Here is a 22993-nt window from a genome sequence, read left to right on the forward strand (position 1 = left end):
CAAAAAAGTCACTGTTTATGGACACAAGAATCAGAATAACTTGATTGCTGCTTAATTGTGCTTATTTTGAGTTCAAATTACAAATTCTAAGTAAGAATGATTAAGATAATTATCCCTAAAATAAGCAAAATACGTCATCAAGATGGCGCCGAGCATGGCTGCCGTGTTGCGAGCTCCCACTTATTTTAGCAGTTTTTCTTTGTTTTTGTGTTTGCTTGTTACTCTTTTTGCACTGAATGTTACTGGCATCGTCACATATGACCGACAAACACTCCTGGGAATCAGATCGTCGATCACTCACCGCAAACCGGACTTTGAGTTCCACAACGCTGATCCTTTGTTCCCTAACATCGGAGAGGCTCCATTCACCTGGGTCGCCCGGCCACGCACGCGACGCAGACGCCGGAAAAGAGGCAAGCGAGCCGGTGTGCTCGTCAGGCTGAGACGCCGCGCTCACCGTCCGCCTCTTCCCACCTTGTTGCTGGCTAATGTGCAGTCCTTGGACAACAAGCTGTGCGAGCTCCACGCACGGATCGCTTTCCAGCGGGAGATGCGTGACTGCAGCGTGATCTGCCTCACAGAGACCTGGCTATCCGCGGACATACCCGACCACGCCATAGAACCCGCGGGGTTCTCTCTGCACCGCGCCGACAGATCCAAAGAGCTCTCTGGGAAAAGTAAGGGAGGTGGTGTATGTTTCCTGATCAACAATGCTTGGTGTGATCGGAGGAATGTACATTTCATCGAGTCTTTCTGCTCGCCGGAGCTGGAATATCTGATCATCTCCTGCCGGCCGGTGTGGCTACCTCGTGAGATTACAGGACTGTGTTTAGCGGCAGTGTACATACACCCGCGTGCGGACGCGGAATTCGAACTCGGGAAGCTACACGAGCCCATCAACAAGCAGATGACCGCGCGCCCGGAGGCTGCACTCATTGTTGCAGGGGACTTTAACCGGACAAACTTTAAAACTTTTTGTCCAGCACTGTTTCAGCACATTACATGCTTCACGCGGAAAACCCAGACGCTTGATCACTGCTACTCTAACATCCGAGGAGCCTACAAAGCCCTCCCCCGACCCCCGTTCGGCAAATCAGATCACTCCTCCATCCTGCTTCTGCCCACCTACAGGCAGAGGCTGAAACGAGAACCGCCCACCACCAAGGAGGTACGCCGCTGGTCTGACCAATCGGAAGCTATGCTTCAGGACTGTTTTGATCACGTGGACTGGGAGATGTTCCGTGATTCGTCAAGCAGCATCGACGAGTACGCAGACACAGTCACCGCCTTCATTCGCAAGTGCGTGGATGACGTAGTGCCCCTCAGATCAGTGCGCGTCTATCCCCAATCAGAAGCCCTGGCTGAACGGTGACGTCCGTTCCGCTCTCAGCGCACGCAGCGCCGCTTTCAGATCTGGAAATACGGAGGAGTACAAACGAGCCAGCTACGCTCTCCGTAGGACCATAAAAGCGGCCAAACGTGGGTACAGAGAGAAAGTGGAAGCACAGTTCAACACAGCCAACACCCAGAGCTTGTGGCAGGGTCTGAACATTATCACTGACTACAAGAGAAGCTCTCACACTCTGACCAGCACCAACGCTGAGCTGCCAGAGGAGCTGAACCGCTTCTACACTCGATTCGAGGCAGATCACGCTGCGCTCCCAGAGTGCGCCCCGCCCACCGCTGCGCTCCCAGAGTGTGCCCCGCCCACCGCTGCGCTCCCAGAGTGCGCCCCGCCCACCGCTGATCCCATCCCACCCTCCGTCTCTGAAGCTGACGTGCGCAGAGCTTTTCAGCGGATAAATCCACGCAAGTCAGCTGGTCCGGATGGCATTCCCGGGAGAGTGCTTAAAGCCTGCTATAGAGAACTGGCAGCAGTCTACACGGACATTTATAATACATCACTCTCTCTCTCTGTTGTGCCAGCTTGCTTTAAACTGGCCACCATTGTGCCAGTTCCAAAGACTGCCCACACCACCTGTCTGAATGACTGGCGACCTGTTGCCCTAACCTCCATCATAAGCAAATGCTTTGAGAGGCTGGTTAGGGATATCATCCGTTCCTCACTGCCTGCCACCCTGGACCCACTGCAGTTTGCATACAGGCAGAACAGATCCACTGACGATGCGATCGCCCTGACCCTGCACACTGCCCTCTCTCACCTGGACAAGAAGGACACGTATGTGAGAATGCTGTTTGTGGACTACAGTTCAGCATTCAACACCATCGTTCCCTCGAGGCTCGACATCAAGCTCCGGGATCTGGGTCTGAACAGCACACTGTGCAGCTGGATCCTGAACTTCCTGTCAGACCGACAGCAGGTGGTGAGGATGGGCAACATCACATCCTCCTCACTGACCCTCAACATCGGAGCGCCCCAGGGCTGTGTGCTCAGCCCGCTCCTGTACTCCCTGTACACCCACGACTGCACAGCCAGACACAGCTCCAATGTCATCATCAAATTTGCTGACGACACAACAATTGTTGGCCTGATCTCAAACAACGACGAATCGGCCTACAGAGAGGAGGTTAACATCCTGGAAAACTGGTGCCAGGAGAATAACCTCTCTCTAAACGTCAGCAAGACCAAGGAGCTGATCGTGGACTTCAGGAAGCAGGAGAAAGCATACTCGTTGATCTCCATCAACGGGACTGCGGTGGAGAGGGTCAGCAGCTTCAAGTTTCTGGGTGTTCACATCAGCGAGGATCTGACATGGACAGAACACACCACACGGGTGGTGAAGAAGGCACAACAACGCCTGTACTTCCTCAGACGGCTGAGGAGGTTTGGTCTGAACCCCAGCATCCTCAGGACTTTCTACACCTGCACTGTGGAAAGCATTCTGACGGGCAGCATCACCACCTGGTATGGGAACTGTACTGCTCTGGAGCGGAAATCCCTGCAGAGGGTTGTGCGCACAGCGCAGTACATCACTGGGGTTGAGCTCCCAAACCTTTTGGATTTATACACCAACCGCTGCCTGAGGAAATCCAAAAAGATCATGAAGGACCCGTTCCATCCAAGCCATTCCCTGTTCTCACAGCTGCCGAGTGGAAGGAGGCTCAGAAGCTTGAAGACCAGAACCAGCCGGTTCCGAGACAGCTTCTTCCCCCAAGCAACCAGGCTGTGGAATAGCCAGTAGAACGGTGTTCTGCCCAACCCACCCCACTGACACCCATACAAACTCTGCACCCTGCACTTTACTTTACACTGCATCTATCAGACTTTTCCATATTATACAGCATTCTGCCCCCTGCACTCCCCACTCAACTCATTCCTTACCTGCACTTACTCATAGCTATACTGTGACATACTGACTACTTCCACACTATCCATATCTACATCTGTGCATATCTGTTCTGTGCAATATTTGTCTATAGTGTAAGTTATCATGTTTATTGTAATTAAGTGTATTGTAAATAGTGTTTATACTGTAAGTTATCTGTATGTCCTATTTTTATATATTTTATATTATTTTATTACTCTCTTGTAAATATTATTCTTTACGCATTGGTGGGAATCTGCACCCAAGTTTTTCACTCACATGTACACCTGTACTCTGTGATGTGACAATAAAAATCTTGAATCTTGAATCTTGAATCTAACACTTACACAATGCTTAGTAAGACAAAAAGTCTTATCAGAGAAGAAAATAAGATTTATTGCCTTAAATTTAGATAATTTAACTTGCTAAGATTTAGTTTTTTGCAATGTAATGACTGTGAACAACTTATTACAATATAGATAACTAACTACCTATGTAGTTATGTATGCATTAGTATGGTACCTAAGCTGTCAGTCCTCTGCTATTCTGAGCACTTCAGAATAAAGATGAATCATATTTGTCAGCAAGTTCTTAGATTTTAAAATGCTATTTTATTATATACACACACACACACACACACACATATATATCATATACATATATATAATGAGAGTACACCAATTTAGCTGTGAGTAAAGGAGAGATTCTAGTTGAGAAACTGTTAAAATGAAATGTAGTTTTAAGAATGTCAATTAGCTGTATTGCCATTTTATCTCAGTTTTGGTTGTCTTTCATTTTTGCATCATCTGAACCTGGGAGTTGTTCTTTAAATTGTCAATATGTCCATACATACACCTTGTTTTAAATAGCTTGTGCTTAATTTAAATGAAACAAAACTTAAAAGCTGGTGTTTTAATAAATATTAGCAATAAATAATACACATCTAAAACAGTAAAACCATAAATGTAATACATACTTTTTATTTGACTAGACTAGGCTTAAATGTTTTGTTGACTAAATGACTAAAGTGTGACAAACAAAAGACTAAAACTAAATTAAAGTCACCTGTCAGAATGAATGAAGGACTGTATCTGTACTTAATTTTAAATACTTGTCATTCTTAATTCTCTGTTCTGAACATTTTCATCCAGGCTTGCTTGTTTAAAAAAAATAGTTGTTTTACTAATTCTATTATTTCATCATGATAGTGTGTATCCTGCAGTAAAGTTATTTATTTGGTTACTTTTTTGACATTTCTAGTTTAGTACATTAATTACAAATACAGGCAGTGTATAAAATGGTATGAGAGAAGTGCTGAATCAGGGGTTTGCCCAGGATCCCATACAAGCTAAAAACAGTGTATGTTAATGAGACAAATGTATGAACTATGGAGAACTGTAGATCTTCTTATTTGGATAAACTATTACAGGACTACAGTAACTATGTGAAAGTAAATCTACAGATCTTTCTCTTCTGTAAATTCAGGCCCAGTCCCCGAAGACCCAGCATCTTCAGTGTCCTGGAGCTCAAGCAGCAGCACTTGCCTCTCCACCGTCTCCATCCCCACCCGAAAGAGGAAGATCAGCAGAAGGAGGCTTCCAGGATGTATAGAGGAGGAGAGGAGAGGGAGAGCAGATCAAAGCTTTGTAAATTGCTTTCTAAATAAGTGTTTTTTTTTATTGTTATTGCTTGTGTCTGTGTTTTCTATTTATTTGTTACAAAAATGTAAATGTGGGTTTGAGGGCCTGATTTAAGTGTCTCCCTATTTCTTCCTTTTTTTCTTCTTTCTTTTCCCTTTTCCCCAAGATCTCATGACCTCTCGCCACAGAAATAACTTTCTGGTCTCAAAAAAGTAAACAGGCACAGTAACATATTTTGATAGTTTGAGGTGCTACACATTTGGTACCTACAGCACATGTGAACCTACAGAAACTCCATGCACAAACAATAAAATAATCCCTGTCAATCATCTTGCATTACTGTTACAGAAACTAAACATCCACAGGGTCTAAAAGTCTAACACTGCCCTCTACTGGAAACTGAAAATACTGGTAGTGCCCTATGATAGTGAATATTAAAGTTGCAATAAAAGAGCAATACATAGAACAATAAAAAGCAAAGAAAACTAAAATTATTGTTAAAAGTTTTTTTATCCAATAGCTTTTATAAATACATTTTATTGAATGAGAAGATACATTATTCAGAACATTATTCAGTGGGAAGAAAAGATAGATAAATTGGTGTAATTTATTAACAAAGGAAGAAAATCTACAAAAAAAACACTAAATATTTAAACACTAAAATATAACAATATGAAAAGAGAGTTATCTGACAAGTATTTGATTAACTGCTACATTATTTCTGTAAAGACCAGACATTTCTGCTTTGAGAGAAGAAAAAAACATTTTACTCTTACTTTCAGTTGAGACAGTAATTCTTTTAGGGATGAGCCTGGTGTCAATCTCCTCATAGACAGGCTCAGCTGAAGTCTTCCTCCTCTTAGAGATCACTGTGAGAGAGACAGAGAGAAACATGGAGTCAGTTCAGTAGAAGAGAAGACCGATGACAGACTGAAGTACTAATGATGATTAGAGAAAGTACAGAAAGTGGATTGTAGATGATCTCTGAATCCCCCTACCTCTCCTGAGCACTCTGTTCTGATAAAACAGCACAACCAGAAGCACTAAGGCCAGGAAGAGCACAGATCCCAGAACCAGGAGAGACACTGGATAGATGGAGGGAACAGCTGGTGGAGGAGTTTGTGGAAGTATGATTCTTCTTATCTGTGGTTGAGAATCTAAAAAACAAATATACAAAATGTATAGACAATTTATACATGAACACAGTCCTTTTATTGGATGTGAATAATTTTGTGATGAATATTATGGAAGATGACATATGAAATGTCTATAAACACAGAATGATCTAGACAGACTGGTGCAAAGCACATACAGACTCTCACTATTGTTACTTTCTATCCTTCCCAAAAACATTACAATTATTAAATGATGGAAACCAAATGTGTGTGACCAACATTATGATCAACAATAGTTACCGAAGTTGCTATCAAGCCTGTTTACAATGGAGAAAAGTGGTCCCTGACCTTGCAAGACAAAATGTCCCATCTGTCCTCTTTTATTATTTAAAGGCAAAGTATGATACAGGAAGCCTAGTGAGTGAGCATAAAATAACAATGTGATGTAAGTATTTTTCTCAAGCATGTGTAAAGTTTCTGTAACAGTTAGGAGGCAAATATATTCAGTTGTGTCTGTTCCTCTGACCTCCACAAGTGACTCCAGCACTGTGGGAGCAGTCAGTGTGGTTCTTCAGGGAATGAGGACAGTCCCACAGGTGAATCTCATTCCCTCTACACTTCACTCTGTTCATCCAGATAGTTCCTCCACCAGAACCATCAGCAGCTCTTCTATTAGCACTCAGCGCCGGCCCACAACCCAGCTGCCTGCAGATCACCTGAGCATCCCTGATGTCCCACAGATCACCACATACAGACCCCCATGTTTTATTATGATACACCTGCAGCCATCCAGAACAGCTTCCTACTCCTCCCCTCAGCCTCAGAGGAATGTGCTCTACAAACACACCACAGAGGGAAAAAAATGATTATCCATCAAAGTCTTACAAACATTTACAACAGTCGTATATACTGTATGATGAAATATGTTCTTATAGAGATAGAGAAAAAAGCATTGTAAGATGAAAAATATATACAAGCAGAAGAGAGCAGGAGAAAAAAAAAACAGAAGTAGCCATAGTAAAAAAAAAGCACTTACCTTGTTTTACCGTTTTAGTTGAAACAGTTGATTTTTTTTAAACTAGCTGTCTGTTACACCTGTTATTTCCACCACTAGGGCTGTGCCATATCGTATCAAACGCAAAAAACGATACTATACCCTGAAATATCGTGCCATATCACCCACCCCTAATTATCACTGCAGGGCACCACTGGGGTTGCTGTTTTTATCTGTCCAATATTATTCATTTTACTTTATTATTAATTATATAGATTATATAGAGTGCATTAATAGTATCATGACTTTCTTGATCACTGATGTCTGTTACCATCTGATAAAAAGTCTTGTATTTTTTTATATCGTAGTTTGGGGGGGTGCCATATCATATGCAAAAACAGAATTAAATTTTTATTTTGTTTCAGTAGTGTATTTTTAAAATAATATCTTTAATTCAGTGTTTTGTCATATCACCAAGAGTACTGTTATCGCGATAAATGCCATGAAACATCGTGATATTGTTTTAGGGCCATATTATCCACCCCCATCCACCACACCTGTCCTGTCTACACCTGAATTCCTCAGACTTACATAGACACTCTGATGGACTCCATTACCCAGAATCCCTCTCTAAACCTTTGTTAAAAATATCACTGTAGAAGTGTTATCTAAAATATGTTAAAGTGCAAAAAAATATGCAAACTACAAATAAAACAGTGCGAGCAAAGACAAGAATTGCTTATTAGTGAAAGCATGCTGGCAGAACATGCAGTCAAAAAGAAAGAAAATGTAGTTTATCAAAGACATGATCATTTTGATAATGATAAGTTTTCTTACTTGAGCACGGTCTCTCATGAGGAGATGAATCACACAGCCAATTTGTCAAATCTAGTGTATTTCCATTCTCTGTGGTAGGACAAAAAATCAAATATTATGAAATTCCAATTACAAACTACATTAGTTCTAGCATTCTTTAAAGTCTTTAACACCTCATCATATCTGCCTACCTGAGCAGGTAATGCAAGCAACCTCATTGCGATTATCACACCTGTTCTCCCCCCAGGAAGAAGATGGACAGTGCCACAGAGTGGAGTCATGTTTCCTACATTTTACATTATCCAGCCAGTTAGGAGCTGATTCCACTCTTGCTTTAGACCAAGACTCACTGCCAGTTCTTCCACAGTTCAGCTCTCGACAGATCAATTTTGCCGTTTCATCAGTCATCCCATTTACACACACATTCCCCCAGGTTCCATTATAGTACACCTCCAGATTCCCCTCACAGCCCTCAGTCAGTCTGATCTCTTTATACTCTGGCGGGAGAAAGATAGCTAGCTAGTTATGCACATTGATTTAAACGTGCAAAAGTTTCTTCTTTAATTATTCAAAATGTACCTCCAGTTGTACATAGATAGGGCATTGGTACTTGATTACAAGATCATTACAAACTGAGCAATTCAAGATACGAAGTACCTGAGCACACGACTCCTACATCATCCTTGTGTCCACATTCATCCTCTCCACACAGCTGATATCTGCAGTTCCACAGAGACGCCTCGTTCCCCTCACACTCCACCTCATTAAGCCAAATGGGTCCAGTTCCAGATCCAAACCGGGCTGGTACCGGTACTGGAGCACTGAGGGCCACTCCACACTGCAGCTGTCTGCAGACCACCTGCGCATCCTCAATATCCCACAATTCATCACTCACTGTCCCCCATGATCCACTGTGGAAAACCTCCAGCCTTCCTGCACAGTCTCCCCCAGAACCAACCAGCCTGATGGAGCTGTGGACTGTGTTAGATGTACCTAAAATTTACACAAATACAAAAGATGTTTTTTTAAAACTCCTTTCACAAGATATGTGTTGTGTATATGTACTCATATTTGCCAAATAATTATTCTCAAATGTTCAAAAATATGGATAATAGAGGCACTTTTGCATGTTATCATACATACAAATAAAATTATACATATATTAACTGTGCAATGCTTACCAGAGCAGGTGATGTAGAGCTGTACTGTGGAGCTGCAGTTAACTGCTTGTGAGCTGCTGCAGTTCCTCAGATGAGCTTCACTCCCAGAGCAGTTGAAACCCGTCACACACATGTAGCTGTGTTCAGGACTGGATGAAGAGGAGCTGGAGATGTTGAGTACAGAACCATAGCCCAGCTGTCTGCAGACCACAGAGGCCTCAGACTCACTCCAGGAGTCCAGCAGAACTCTCCTCCAGTCCTGCCTGAAGAACACCTCCACTTCCCCCTCACACTCCATCCCTCCAGACAACCGCACTCCTCCCTCATGAGACGCCAGAGAAGAACCTGAAGAGAAGAAAATATATTACTTGGCTTAAAATGAGGGAGTAATAAACTTTCAGTTATTTATTATCAGTGTTGGGAAGGTTACTTTTAAAATGTAATCCCTTACAGATTACTGATTACATCACTCAAAATGTAATTTGTAACGTAATCAGTTACATTACTTCAAGTGAGTAACGTAATCTGATTACTTTGGATTACTTTTTCGTTTTTTTAAGCCTGAATGAATGTAGCAACCACATATTGCATATTATCCTTTTATTTTTCTTTCCAGTTAACAAATAGATAAACAAATAAAACAGCCTTTTCAATCACTCTATAAAAATACTTATGAAACCATTTCATCAAACAATTTTATGAAACACTTCTATAAATTGATGATAAAACAATTTAAAACCAAACAATGTAACAACAACTGTAAGCTATCTACTTGCAGGTTTGCCACCAGTGTTAATTTTGACAACAAATTTTGATTTAGTCTTAGTCATAGTTTTGTGACGAAAATAGCATTTAGTTTTAGTCACAATTCAGTAATTTAGTCGACTTAGTTTTAGTCGACTTAATGTCATAAGAATATAGTCTACTAAAATTACAGTAAATTTAGTCGACTAAAATGTAAAGGGTGTAAATGTAAATGCTTTTTTCATCAGTTCCCTTGAATTATTAACTCTACACGTATACGAAATGAAACGTTTAATAACCAATTGAGTAATATTGTTAATGTTTGAATGTGAAATATATTTATATATGATTTAATGTATATTATTATTATTATTATTATTATTATTATTATTATTATTATAGGTGTGTGACTATATATATTTTACATTTAAAATTTTGCTCTAGAAATCAGGTCATAAAACAACTGAATAGTTAAATTATAGTTTGAACAGAGCTGTAGATGCAAAAACAGCTTTTAAATGATCTAGTTTTATCTCCAGCACTAACCCAGCACACCTACTGGAGCTACAGTCTATAAATGAGATCAAAAACACACCTTCACACACTGTCCTGTAGAGATGCTCTCAGGATGTACTGAGAGACTTCATGAGTTAAAGTGAGAAACTTATGAGAAAGTGCTGTAAGGAACTTTACACAGACTTTTGGGTTCATAGATTCACTTATTTTATTGTTTTATTTTGGATATATTATTGAGTTCCTTTCTGACCTGTTCCTGCTTTAACACTAGCTGTATCTTTCCCACTGTGAGACTAAACAGATGATCTGATCTTAATGAGTGAGTTCTGTATCAGTTCTGTGTTTTAGTGCACTGCCGAGTTAAACACACCATCAGCTCATGAAATAACATCAGTATTAAAACGCGGATCTCTGCATGGAGATCTGTGGGACTCTGGTCTGCAGAAGCTGAAATATTAGTGGTGTTTTTACCGGAGATGGAGTCGCTCCACACGGTTTACACGTTATCTTGTTTTTTGCGACGTCAAAGGAGAAATATATCGCCTCTCCTCTCTCTCTCTCCCTGCTGAACACTGTCGAGTTAACCTCCAGTCGAGCTCCGACGAGGCTGAAGTTGGTTTGATATTCGCAGCTCCAGATTCGTTTGGCTCGATATTCGCAGCCTCGTATTCCCCGGCTGAAGTTGGTTTGATATTCGCAGCTGCCGCTTCACTGAACCACCGTGAACTAAAGGGAGCGTTCACAAACACCCGCTGTTTATATTAAACACCTCACAGATCAACACTGAAGGAGATAGAATGAAGAAAAGCAGTACAGCTGTTTATTAACAATGTAAATATACAATATATTATTAAATATAATTTTGTATATTGTAAAATATTTATTTTAATTACTGAATTTATAATTATATATTACAATAAATAATTAAATATATATTTAATAAAATTATATTTTAAAAGCCATTGCGCTCAAAAAATATGAGGCAGATGTTCAAGTGTGATTTTGAAGAACTTTTTCATGTTGGGCCAGAACAAATACACATGATCTGAAGAGTACTAGTCTTCTACTTTAAGAAAAACCTGGAATTAGCCTGGCCCAAGCTGATTTTATACTTTAAAATGAACTGGCAACATAGCATACCGATCCATAATGCAAATTTTTTTTATGTAAAGCTGATGTTCCAGTGTGATTTTGAAGGACTTTTTCATATTGGGCCAGACCAAATACACATGATCTAAAGAGTAATAGCCTTCTACTTTAGGGAAAGCCTGGAATTAGCCTGGCCCAAGCTGATTTTATACTTTAAAATTAACTGGCAACATGGTCTACCGATTCATAATGCACAAAAAAATTGAATATAAAGCTGATGTTCTAGTGTTATTTTGAAGGACTTTTTAATCTTGGGCCAGACCAAATACACATGATCTAAAGAGTACTAGTCTTCTACTTTAAGGAAAACCTGGAATTAGCCTGGCCCGAGCTGATTTTATACTTTAAAATTAACTGGCAACATGGCCTACCGATCCATAATGCACAAAAAATTGAATATAAAGCTGATGTTCTAGTGTGATTTTGAAGGACTTTTTAATCTTGGGCCAGACCAAATACACATGATCTGAAGAGTACTAGTCTTCTTCTTTAAGGAAAACCTGGAATTAGCCTGGCCCGAGCTGATTTTATACTTTAAAATGAACTGGCAACATGGAATACCGATCCATAATGCACAATTGTTTTTATGTAAAGCTGATGTTCTAGTGTGATTTTGAAGGACTTTTTAATCTTGGGCCAGACCAAATAGACATGATCTAAAGAGTACTAGTCTTCTACTTTAAGAGAAACCTGGAATTAGCCTGGCCCAAGCTGATTTTATACTTTAAAATGAATTGGCAACATGGTATGACGAGCCATTTTGCACAAAAAAGCCACTGTTCCAGTACAATTTTGAAGAATTTTTTAATCTTGGGCCAGAACAAATACACATGATCTGAAGAGAACTAGTCTTCTACTTTAAGGAAAACCTGGAATTAGCCTGGCCCGAGCTGATTTTATAGTTTAAAATGAACTGGCAACATAGCATACCAATCCATAATGCACAATTTTTTTTATGTAAAGCGGATGTTCTAGTGTGATTTTGAAGGACTTTTTAATCTTGGGCCAGATCAAATACACATGATCTGAAGAGTACTAGTCTTCTACTTTAAGGAAAGCCTGGAATTAGCCTGGCCCAAGCTGATTTTATACTTTAAAATGAACTGGCAACATGGTATAACGAGCCATAATGCACAATTTTTTTAATGTAAAGCTGATGTTCTAGTGTGATTTTGAAGGACTTTTTAATCTTGGGCCAGACCAAATACACATGATCTGAAGAGTACTAGTCTTCTTCTTTAAGGAAAACCTGGAATTAGCCTGGCCCGAGCTGATTTTATACTTTAAAATGAACTGGCAACATGGAATAACGATCCATAATGCACAAAGAAATTGAATATAAAGCAGATGCTCTAGTGTGATTTTGAAGGACTTTTTAATCTTGGGCCAGAACAAATACTCATGATCTGAAGAGAACTAGTCTTCTACTTTAAGGAAAACCTGGAATTAGCCTGGCCCAAGCTGATTTTATACTTTAAAATTAACTGGCAACATGGCCTACCGATCCATAATGCACAAAAAATTGAATATAAAGCTGATGTTCTAGTGTGATTTTGAAGGACTTTTTAATCTTGGGCCAGACCAGATACACATGATCTAAAGAGTACTAGTCTTCTACTTTAAGGAAAACCTGGAATTCGCCTGGCCCAAGCTGATTTTATACTTTAAAATGAACTGGCAACATGGAATACCGATCCATAATGCACAATTGTTTTTATGTAAAGCTGATGTTCTAGTGTGATTTTGAAGGACTTTTTAATCTTGGGCCAGACCAAATACACATGATCTGAAGAGTACTAGTCTTCTTCTTTAAGGAAAACCTGGAATTAGCCTGGCCCGAGCTGATTTTATACTTTAAAATGAACTGGCAACATAGCATACCAATCCATAATGCACAATTTTTTTATGTAAAGCTGATGTTCTAGTGTGATTTTGAAGGACTTTTTAATCTTAGGCCAGACCAAATACACATGATCTAAAGAGTACTAGTCTTCTACTTTAAGGAAAACCTGGAAATAGCCTGGCCCAAGCTGATTTTATACTTTAAAATGAACTGGCAACATGGAATACCGATCCATAATGCACAATTTTTGTTTATGTAAAGCTGATGTTCCAGTGTGATTTTGAAGGACTTTTTCATATTGGGCCAGACCAAATACACATGATCTAAAGAGTACTAGCCTTCTACTTTAGGGAAAGCCTGGAATTAGCCTGGCCCAAGCTGATTTTATACTTTAAAATTAACTGGCAACATGGCCTACCGATCCATAATGCACAAAAAAATTTAATATAAAGCTGATGTTCTAGTGTGATTTTGAAGGACTTTTTATTCTTGGGCCGGAACAAATACACATGATCTGAAGAGTACTAGTCTTCTACTTTAAGGAAAGCCTGGAAATAGCCTGGCCCGAGCTGATTTTGTACTTTAAAATGAACTGGCAACATGGTATAACAAGCCATTTTGCACAAAAAAGTCACTGTTCCAGTACAAGTTTGAAGAATTTTTTAATCTTGGGCCAGAACAAATACACATGATCTGAAGAGAACTAGTCTTCTACTTTAAGGAAAACTTGGAATTAGCCTGGCCCGAGCTGATTTTATCCTTTAAAATGAATTGGCAACATGACATGAAAGCCATTTTGCACAGAAATAATGAATATAAAGCATCGATTTTGAGAATACCAGAACTCTTCATCTCATGAGTATTTGGTCTGAAAAAAAAGTCCAAAATCATACTGGAATATCAGCTTTAAATAATATTTTTTTTGTGCTGCCATGTTGCCAATTAATTGTGCAGTCTAAAATCAGCTCGGGCCAGGCAAATCCCAAAATTTCCTTAAAGTAGAAGACTAGTACTCTTCAGATCATGTGTATTTGGTCTGGCCCAAGATGAAAAAGTCCTTCAAAATCACACTAGAACATCAGCTTTACATAAAAACAATTGTGCATTATGGCTCGTTATACCATGTTGCCAGTTCATTTTAAAGTACAAAATCAGCTTGGGCCAGGCTAATTCCAGGTTTTCCTTAAAGTAGAAGGCTAGTACTCTTCAGATCATGTGTATTTGGTCTGGCCCAACATGAAAAAGTTCTTCAAAATCACACTTGAACATCTGCTATACATAAAAAAAAATGTGCATTATGGATCAGTATGCTATGTTGCCAATTCATTTTAAAGTATAAAATCAGCTTGGGCCAAGCTACTTCCAGGTTTTCCTTAAAGAAGAAGACTAGTACTCTTCAGATCATGTTTATTTGGTCTGGCCCAAGATGAAAAAGTCCTTCAAAATCACACTGGAACATCAGCTTTATATTAAATTTTTTGTGCATTATGGATCGGTAGGCCATGTTGCCAGTTAATTTTAAAGTATAAAATCAGCTTGGGCCAGGCTAATTCCAGGCTTTCCCTAAAGTAGAAGACTAGTACTCTTCAGATCATGTGTATTTGGTCTGGCCCAAGATTAAAAAGTCCTTCAAAATCACACTAGAACATCAGCTTTACATAAAAAAATTGTGCATTATGGATTGGTATGCTATGTTGACAGTTCATTTTAAAGTATAAAATCAGCTCGGGCCAAGCTACTTCCAGGTTTTCCTTAAAGAAGAAGACTAGTACTCTTTAGATCATGTGTATTTGGTCTGGCCCACGATTAAAAAGTCCTTAAAAATCACACTAGAACATCAGCTTTACATAAAAAAAATTGTGCATTATGGATCGGTAGGCCATGTTGCCAGTTAATTTTAAAGTATAAAATCAGTTCGGGCCAGGCTAATTCCAGGTTTTCCTTAAAGAAGAAGACTAGTACTCTTCAGATCATGTGTATTTGTTCTGGCCCAAGATGAAAAAGTCCTTCAAAATCACACTGGAACATCAGCTTTACATAAAGAAAAATTGTGCATTATGGATCGGTATTCCATGTTGCCAGTTAATTTTAAAGGATAAAATCAGCTCGGGCCAGGGTATTTCCAGGTTTTCCTTAAAGTAGAAGACTAGTTCTCTTCAGGTCATGTGTATTTGTTCTGGCCCAAGATTAAAAAAATCTTCAAAATTGTACTGGAACATCAGCTTTACATAAAAACAATTGTGCATTATGGATCAGTATTCCATGTTGCCAGTTAATTTTAAAGTATAAAATCAGCTTGGGACAGGCTAATTCCAGGTTTCTCTTAAAGTAGAAGACTAGTACTCTTTAGATCATGTCTATTTGGTCTGGCCCAAGATTAAAAAGTCCTTCAAAATCACACTAGAACATCAGCTTTACATAAAAACAATTGTAAATTTTTTTGTGCATTATGGATCGGTAGGCCATGTTGCCAGTTAATTTTAAAGTATAAAATCAGCTCGGGCCAGGCTAATTCCAGGTTTTCCTTAAAGAAGAAGACTAGTACTCTTCAGATCATGTGTATTTGTTCTGGCCCAAGATGAAAAAGTCCTTCAAAATCACACTAGAACATCTGCTTTATATTCAATTTTTTTGTGCATTATGGATCGGTAGGCCATGTTGCCAGTTCATTTTAAAGTATAAAATCAGCTCGGGCCAGGCTAATTCCAGGTTTTCCTTAAAGAAGAAGACTAGTACTCTTCAGATCATGTGTATTTGGCCTGGCCCAAGATGAAAAAGTCCTTCAATATCACACTGGAACATCAGCTTTACATAAAAAAATTGTGCTTTATGGATCGGTATTCCATGTTGCCAGTTCATTTTAAAGTATAAAATCAGCTTGGGCCAGGCTAATTCCAGGTTTTCCTTAAAGAAGAAGACTAGTACTCTTCAGATCATGTGTATTTGGTCTGGCCCAAGATTAAAAAGTCCTTCAAAATCACACTGGAACATCAGCTTTACATAAAAAAATTGTGCATTATGGATCGGTATTCCATGTTGCCAGTTAATTTTAAAGTATAAAATCAGCTTGGGCCAAGCTATTTCCAGGTTTTCCTTAAAGTAGAAGACTAGTACTCTTTAGATCATGTGTATTTGTTCTGGCCCAAGATTAAAAAGTCCTTCAAAATCACACTAGAACATCAGCTTTATATTCAATTTTTTTGTGCATTATGGATCGGTAGGCCATGTTGCCAGTTAATTTTAAAGTATAAAATCAGCTCGGGCCAGGCTAATTCCAGGCTTTCCCTAAAGTAGAAGACTAGAACTCTTTAGATCATGTGTATTTGTTCTGGCCCAAGATTAAAAAGTCCTTCAAAATCACACTAGAACATCAGCTTTATATTCAATTTCTTTGTGCATTATGGATCGTTATTACATGTTGCCAGTTCATTTTAAAGTATAAAATCAGCTTGGGCCAGGCTAATTCCAGGTTTTACTTAAAGTAGAAGACTAGTACTCTTCAGATCATGTGTATTTGGTCTGGCCCAAGATTAAAAAGTCCTTCAAAATCACACTAGAACATCAGCTTTAAATTAAACTTTTTTGTGCCTTATGGATCGGTATGCCATGTTGCCAGTTAATTTTAAAGTATAAAATCAGCTTGGGCCAGGCTCATTCCAGGCTTTCCCTAAAGTAGAAGACTAGTACTCTTTAGATCATGTCTATTTGGTCTGGCCCAAGATTAAAAAGTCCTTCAAAATCACACTAGAACATCAGCTTTATATTCAATTCTTTTGTGCATTATGGATCGGTAGGCCATGTTGCCAGTTAATTTTAAAGTATAAAATCAGCTTGGGCCAGGCTAATTCCAGGCTTTCCCTAAAGTAGAAGGCTAGTACTCTTTAGATCATGTGTATTTGGTCTGGCCCAATATGAAAAAGTCCTTCAAAATCACACTGGAACATCAGCTTTACATAAAAAAAATTGTGCATTATGGATCGGTATGCTATGTTGCCAGTTAATTTTAAAGTATAAAATCAGCTCGGGCCAGGCTAATTCCAGGTTTTCCTTAAAGTAGAAGACTAGTTCTCTTCAGATCATGTGTATTTGGTCTGGCCCAATATGAAAAAGTCCTTCAAAATCACACTAGAACATCAGCTTTATATTCAATTTTTTTGTGCATTATGGATCGGTAGGCCATGTTGCCAGTTAATTTTAAAGTATAAAATCAGCTTGGGCCAGGCTAATTCCAGGTTTTCCTTAAAGTAGAAGACTAGTACTCTTCAGATCATGTGTATTTGGTCTGGCACAAGATGAAAAAGTCCTTCAAAATCACACTAGAACATCAGCTTTACATAAAAGAATTGTGCTTTATGGATCGGTATTCCATGTTGCCAGTTCATTTTAAAGTATAAAATCAGCTTGGGCCAAGCTATTTCCAGGTTTTCCTTAAAGTAGAAGACTAGTACTCTTTAGATCATGTGTATTTGTTCTGGCCCAAGATTAAAAAGTCCTTCAAAATCACACTAGAACATCAGCTTTATATTCAATTTTTTTGTGCATTATGGATCGGTAGGCCATGTTGCCAGTTCATTTTAAAGTATAAAATCAGCTTGGGCCAGGCTAATTCCAGGTTTTCCTTAAAGAAGAAGACTAGTACTCTTCAGATCATGTGTATTTGTTCTGGCCCAAGATGAAAAAGTCCTTCAAAATCACACTAGAACATCAGCTTTACATAAAAAAAAATTGTGCATTATGGATTGGTATGCTATGTTGCCAGTTCATTTTAAAGTATAAAATCAGCTCGGGCCAGGCTAATTCCAGGTTTTCCTCAAAGTGGGAGAGTAGTTCTCTTCATCTGATGTGTATGTGTTCTGGCCCAAGATGAAAAAGTCTTTCAAAATTTGCCAGTTAATTTTAAAGTATAAAATCAGCTTGGGCCAGGCTAATTCCAGGTTTTTCTTAAAGTAGAAGGCTAGTACTCTTCAGATCATGTGTATTTGTTCTGGCCCAACATGAAAAAGTTCTTCAAAATCACACTTGAACATCTGCCTCATATTTTTTGAGCGCAATGGCTTTTAAAATATAATTTTATTAAATATATATTTAATTATTTATTGTAATATATAATTATAAATTCAGTAATTAAAATAAATATTTTACAATATACAAAATTACATTTAATACGATATTGTATATTTACATTGTTAATAAACAGATGTACTGCTTTTCTTCATTCTATCTCCTTCAGTGTTGATCTGTGAGGTGTTTAATATAAACAGCGGGTGTTTGTGAACGCTCCCTTTAGTTCACGGTGGTTCAGTGAAGCGGCAGCTGCGAATATCAAACCAACTTCAGCCGGGGAATACGAGGCTGCGAATATCGAGCCAAACGAATCTGGAGCTGCGAATATCAAACCAACTTCAGCCTCGTCGAGCTCCGTAAGTATCGACAGGTTAATTCCCGGGTTTGTAACTGAGCGCGCAGCGCTACTGCAGGAAAAACAGGTACTGATTGGATGAGTACCCCGCTTGTCCCGCCTCTCCACCTTCGCTAAAGTAGCAGTGATTGGATCTCTTCCTAACTGGTCACTACCTTTCACAGAACTAAATCAGTTCTGATTGGATTTCGTCCCTGCCAAACATTTTCGTCTCGTTTTTATTCGTTGACCAAAATGTCAATTAATTTCGTCTCTTTGTGTGTGCAGAGCCGCTGTCTGCCCCTCCTCCCTGTGTGTGTGTGTGTGTGCAGCGAGATGGGAGAAGGGGCAGACAGTTCCCTGTCATATCAGAGCGATTCACCGCAAAATGTTATTTGCGTTTTGTCAGTGTTGGAAGAGCAAAAAAATAGGGAAGTACCGCAATGTAATCCTTTAATTTTAGCAGAGTAACTGTAATCTGATTACCATTTATTGAAGCAGTAACTGTAACGGATTACAGTTACTTATAATTTGTAATCTGATTACGTAACGCCGTTACATGTAATCCGTTACTTCCCAACACTGTTTATTATACTGCAACTGTAAGATCTCACCACTACAGATAACTCCAGCATACTGTTCATGAGAGCATGCAGTTCGACTCCATGATGAAATGGGACATTTTAACAGGTGTGTTTCGTTTCCCTGACAATCAAACACATCAGCCCAGATCCGGCCACTCCCCTCCCCAAACCAGTCTGACCCCAACACAGCCACAGCACTCCCACACTTCAGCTGAGCACAGAGGACACTGGCAGCTCTCATATCCCAGCTTACATCACACACTGTACCCCACTCACTGAGGTACTGGAGCTCCACTCGACCAGAACAGGAATCTGAGCCGTTCATCAGCCGAGCCTGAGTGTGACCTGAATTAACAGAGGAAAAATAGTAGGCAACAATAATACAATACAATAATAATAAAAAAAATACAGTAATTACAAACTAATTGCTCACAGTTTAGTACTAATCTAAATCTTTTACAAACATACTTCATCATACCAGAGCATCTTAGTCCCACATCCTTGTTGTGAGAGCAGTTGGGAAGGAGATGTCTGGCAGAGGTACATATGAGATTCGTTTCCTCTACACTGAAGCTCCTCTGACCACATCTGACCCTCTGCTCTACCAAAAGCAGCTGCTCCCAGAACCTCCACAGGAGAACCACAGCCCAGCTCCCAGCTGCACACAACCTCTGCATCCTGCTGGTTAAAGTCAGCATCACACACTGGAAGCCAAGAATTCCGATGAAGCTTCTATACTCTCCCAGAGCATGCGTGAGGACCACCAACAAGTCTTCGCTTGTCACCTACAGTATAGTATTTGTGTACATTGATCATCAAAAAACACTGCACCCAGAAGAAAGCATCAGATTACAAGGCTAGTCAGAAGAAAGATGTGCTATGCCATGGCTAAACACATTGACAGGTCAATCCACTAATCCACTAAAAAGTGCTGGATACTGTTGGACCCACGATCAGCACTCTACCACATCGCAAAATCACATTAGTGAAAGCACATTAGGAATGCCACACATCTGACATGTTGCATTACACACTGTATGTGTAGTTCCTTAAATATTACTCATCTTAGTCTAAATGAAATAATTTATTATTCCTCACACTGCCTGTAAATCAATGGTAGACATTAAAAAAAAAAAACATACTTGTAGTTTTAGATAAAAAAAATAAGACTTTGTAAGTTTCTTTTAAAATGGTCACCAAAAACAATTCAACATAGTCAAAGTCTAAACATTTTTTCATATGTATAAAACTTTTGCTTTTTGACTTCTCTGCAGCACTCCTTGTAAAATTAAAAAGTCTGGTTAGCCCTCAAGGACATAAATGACAAATCAAATTAAAGGTTTCTTAATGTTTTAATGTCTTAATATCTTTTTTCATAATATTGTGCAATACAGAAATCAATCAAACTGGTGGATTTGTGTCTCCGTCACCTGTCTATTATCTGAATTTGGTGGATGTGTGTTTTTGTCAGTATTTTGTGTGAAATTGACAAAAGGAAGTGAAATACCTACCAGAACATGCCAGTCCCACATCATTATCATGGGAGCAGTTGTGTTTGAGTGAAGATGATTTTGGACAGAAGTGAATCTGTGATTCGCTGCCTCTACACTGAAGCTCCTCTGACCACACCGGACCCTCCACTCTACCAAAAGCAGCTGCTCCCAGAACCTCCACAGGAGAACCACAGCCCAGCTCTCGACACACAACCTCTGCACCCTGCTGGTTAAAGTCAGAATCACACACTGTGACCCAGCTCTCTCCATGAAGATCCTCCACTCTCCCAGAGCAGTGAGAACCTCCAACCAGCCTGACTCCTAGGTATGATCAAAATATAATAAACATTATGCAGTGGGTTAAAAGGTTTTTTGATTACAGAAGTTCATACTAAGTTTTTAGTGTAACTCACTTGAACAGATGACTCCAGCATCTTTAGGATGATTACAGTTATGTTTACCCCATCCTGCTGATTTACAGTTCTTTAGTATGGATTCTGATTCTCTACACTCCACATTATCCATCCAGATTGGTCCTGATCCTGATCCAAAGTAAGCACCACTAAGTGCATCTACAGCCTCTCCACAGCCCAGCTCTCTACACACCACTGCAGCATCTATCATACCCCAGTTACCATCACACACTGTTCCCCACTGTCCTTTATGAAGAACCTCCACTCTCCCAGCACAGCGACTCAAACCATCCACCAACCTCACACTTTCTAAAGAGCAGAAAGAGAAAGATTGAATGCACAACTCAAACATCATTTTGCATCTTTTAAAATCTGGTAAAACTTCATTTTAATGCTATTCACATGTGCTATATTCCAGCATGCACAAATATGGACTATATCAATAAAAGAATTAAGAAGAATATGTTTCATGAAGTACATTATACACTGACCACTAAGAAAAGAACATCTTTTCATCAAGACTCTAAAAAGAAAAAATAAATAAAATATGTAGCTCTCACCAGAACACACCAGTCCCACATCATTATCATGGGAGCAGTTGTGTTTGAGTGAAGATGATTTTGGACAGAAGTGAATCTGAGATTCAGTTCTTCTACACTGAAGCTCCTCTGACCACACCGGACCCTCCCCTCTACCAAAAGCAGCTGCTCCCAGAACCTCCACAGGAGAACCACAGCCCAGCTCTCGACACACAACCTCTGCATCCTGCTGGTCAAAGTCAGCATCACACACTGTGAACCAGCTCTCTCCATGAAGAACCTCCACTCTCCCAGAGCAGCGAGATCTGCCCACCAATCTGACCCCTAAATTAGTTTATAAGAGAAAGAGAACATGTACATTAACATTAACACACAGCATTAAGTACTTGGAAACCTTAAGAAGTTCCACAGGGTTCTACTGTAGGACCGATGAAACTAATATTAGTGAAGAACTGATGACAGTGAAAAACTGCAGTGTGGGCTTACACATGGAGTCAATTAACAGTTTAAGCACTAAACACAAACAATCGTACTAATTAACTGCTTAAAATATATAAAGATAAAAACTCTGGCCATGTACCACTGAACTAAGGTGTAACTGTAATTAACTAAAAAATATTAACGCCTGTTTCTTTGTGAATGGGACTTCTGCATGGAAATCCATTATTTTCTACCAGAAAGGAAAGATTACAAAAATGTATTTCTCCATCATGCCTACAGCAATAGTCTTTCTATAATTAAGTATTGTCTTATAGTGAAAATCACTTTTCATCTCCATATAATAATTTGCTTTTTTAATAATTTGACTTAGTATATCAAGTTATTACCTACATTTAAGTACTAGTAAGACCCGGTAAGTATTTTGTATGTGCTAGTTCATACAGAGAAATCACACTGTAAGTTATGGGAACTTAAGCTCTAAAACACAGGCTGTATTATAAGTGTTAACTAGGTTTATTACAGCTTATAGTTTTCTTCTATACAGTAATTTGCCACATTATTTTTTAAACGCAAAACCAGGTCTGAGATTGAGCAAACAGTGACTGATCTAGTGGTCTTAACCAAATAAAAGTGGGTTAATATAGGTGAAAGTAGGTCATGATTATGGCAGATTAGGAAGAAATGCTATAATAAATAAATTGTGCACAACTGATATACATTCCAACGACAAGTATTTTAAGATTTAGGAGAGCTCACCTGAACAGATGACTCCAGCAAGTCGATTACAAATTTGTTCCACCCATCCAGCTGATCTACAGTGCTTCACTGAAGACTCTGATCCACTACAGTTCACATCATCCATCCAGGCTGATCTTGGTCCAA

General features: G+C 39.3%; 1 protein-coding gene across 1 annotated transcript in view; it reads right to left on the bottom strand.

Annotated features, from left to right (window-relative positions):
• The window catches only part of LOC125799138 (scavenger receptor cysteine-rich type 1 protein M130-like), a 37377-nt gene that overhangs the window by 2120 nt on the left and 12264 nt on the right, over window positions 1-22993 (bottom strand). The window contains exons 4-14 of the mRNA XM_049475169.1: window positions 21692-21848; window positions 21132-21440; window positions 20737-21039; window positions 19256-19570; window positions 9013-9336; window positions 8489-8824; window positions 8023-8328; window positions 7853-7921; window positions 6548-6856; window positions 5905-6063; window positions 5683-5775 (exon numbers count right to left, since the gene is read on the bottom strand). Of these exons, the coding sequence (XP_049331126.1) occupies window positions 5683-5775; window positions 5905-6063; window positions 6548-6856; window positions 7853-7921; window positions 8023-8328; window positions 8489-8824; window positions 9013-9336; window positions 19256-19570; window positions 20737-21039; window positions 21132-21440; window positions 21692-21848 (2680 nt within the window). The remainder of the gene's footprint in view (window positions 1-5682; window positions 5776-5904; window positions 6064-6547; window positions 6857-7852; window positions 7922-8022; window positions 8329-8488; window positions 8825-9012; window positions 9337-19255; window positions 19571-20736; window positions 21040-21131; window positions 21441-21691; window positions 21849-22993) is intronic.

Source organism: Astyanax mexicanus, chromosome 2 (assembly GCF_023375975.1).
Source record: "Astyanax mexicanus isolate ESR-SI-001 chromosome 2, AstMex3_surface, whole genome shotgun sequence".
NCBI lineage: Eukaryota > Metazoa > Chordata > Actinopteri > Characiformes > Acestrorhamphidae > Astyanax > Astyanax mexicanus.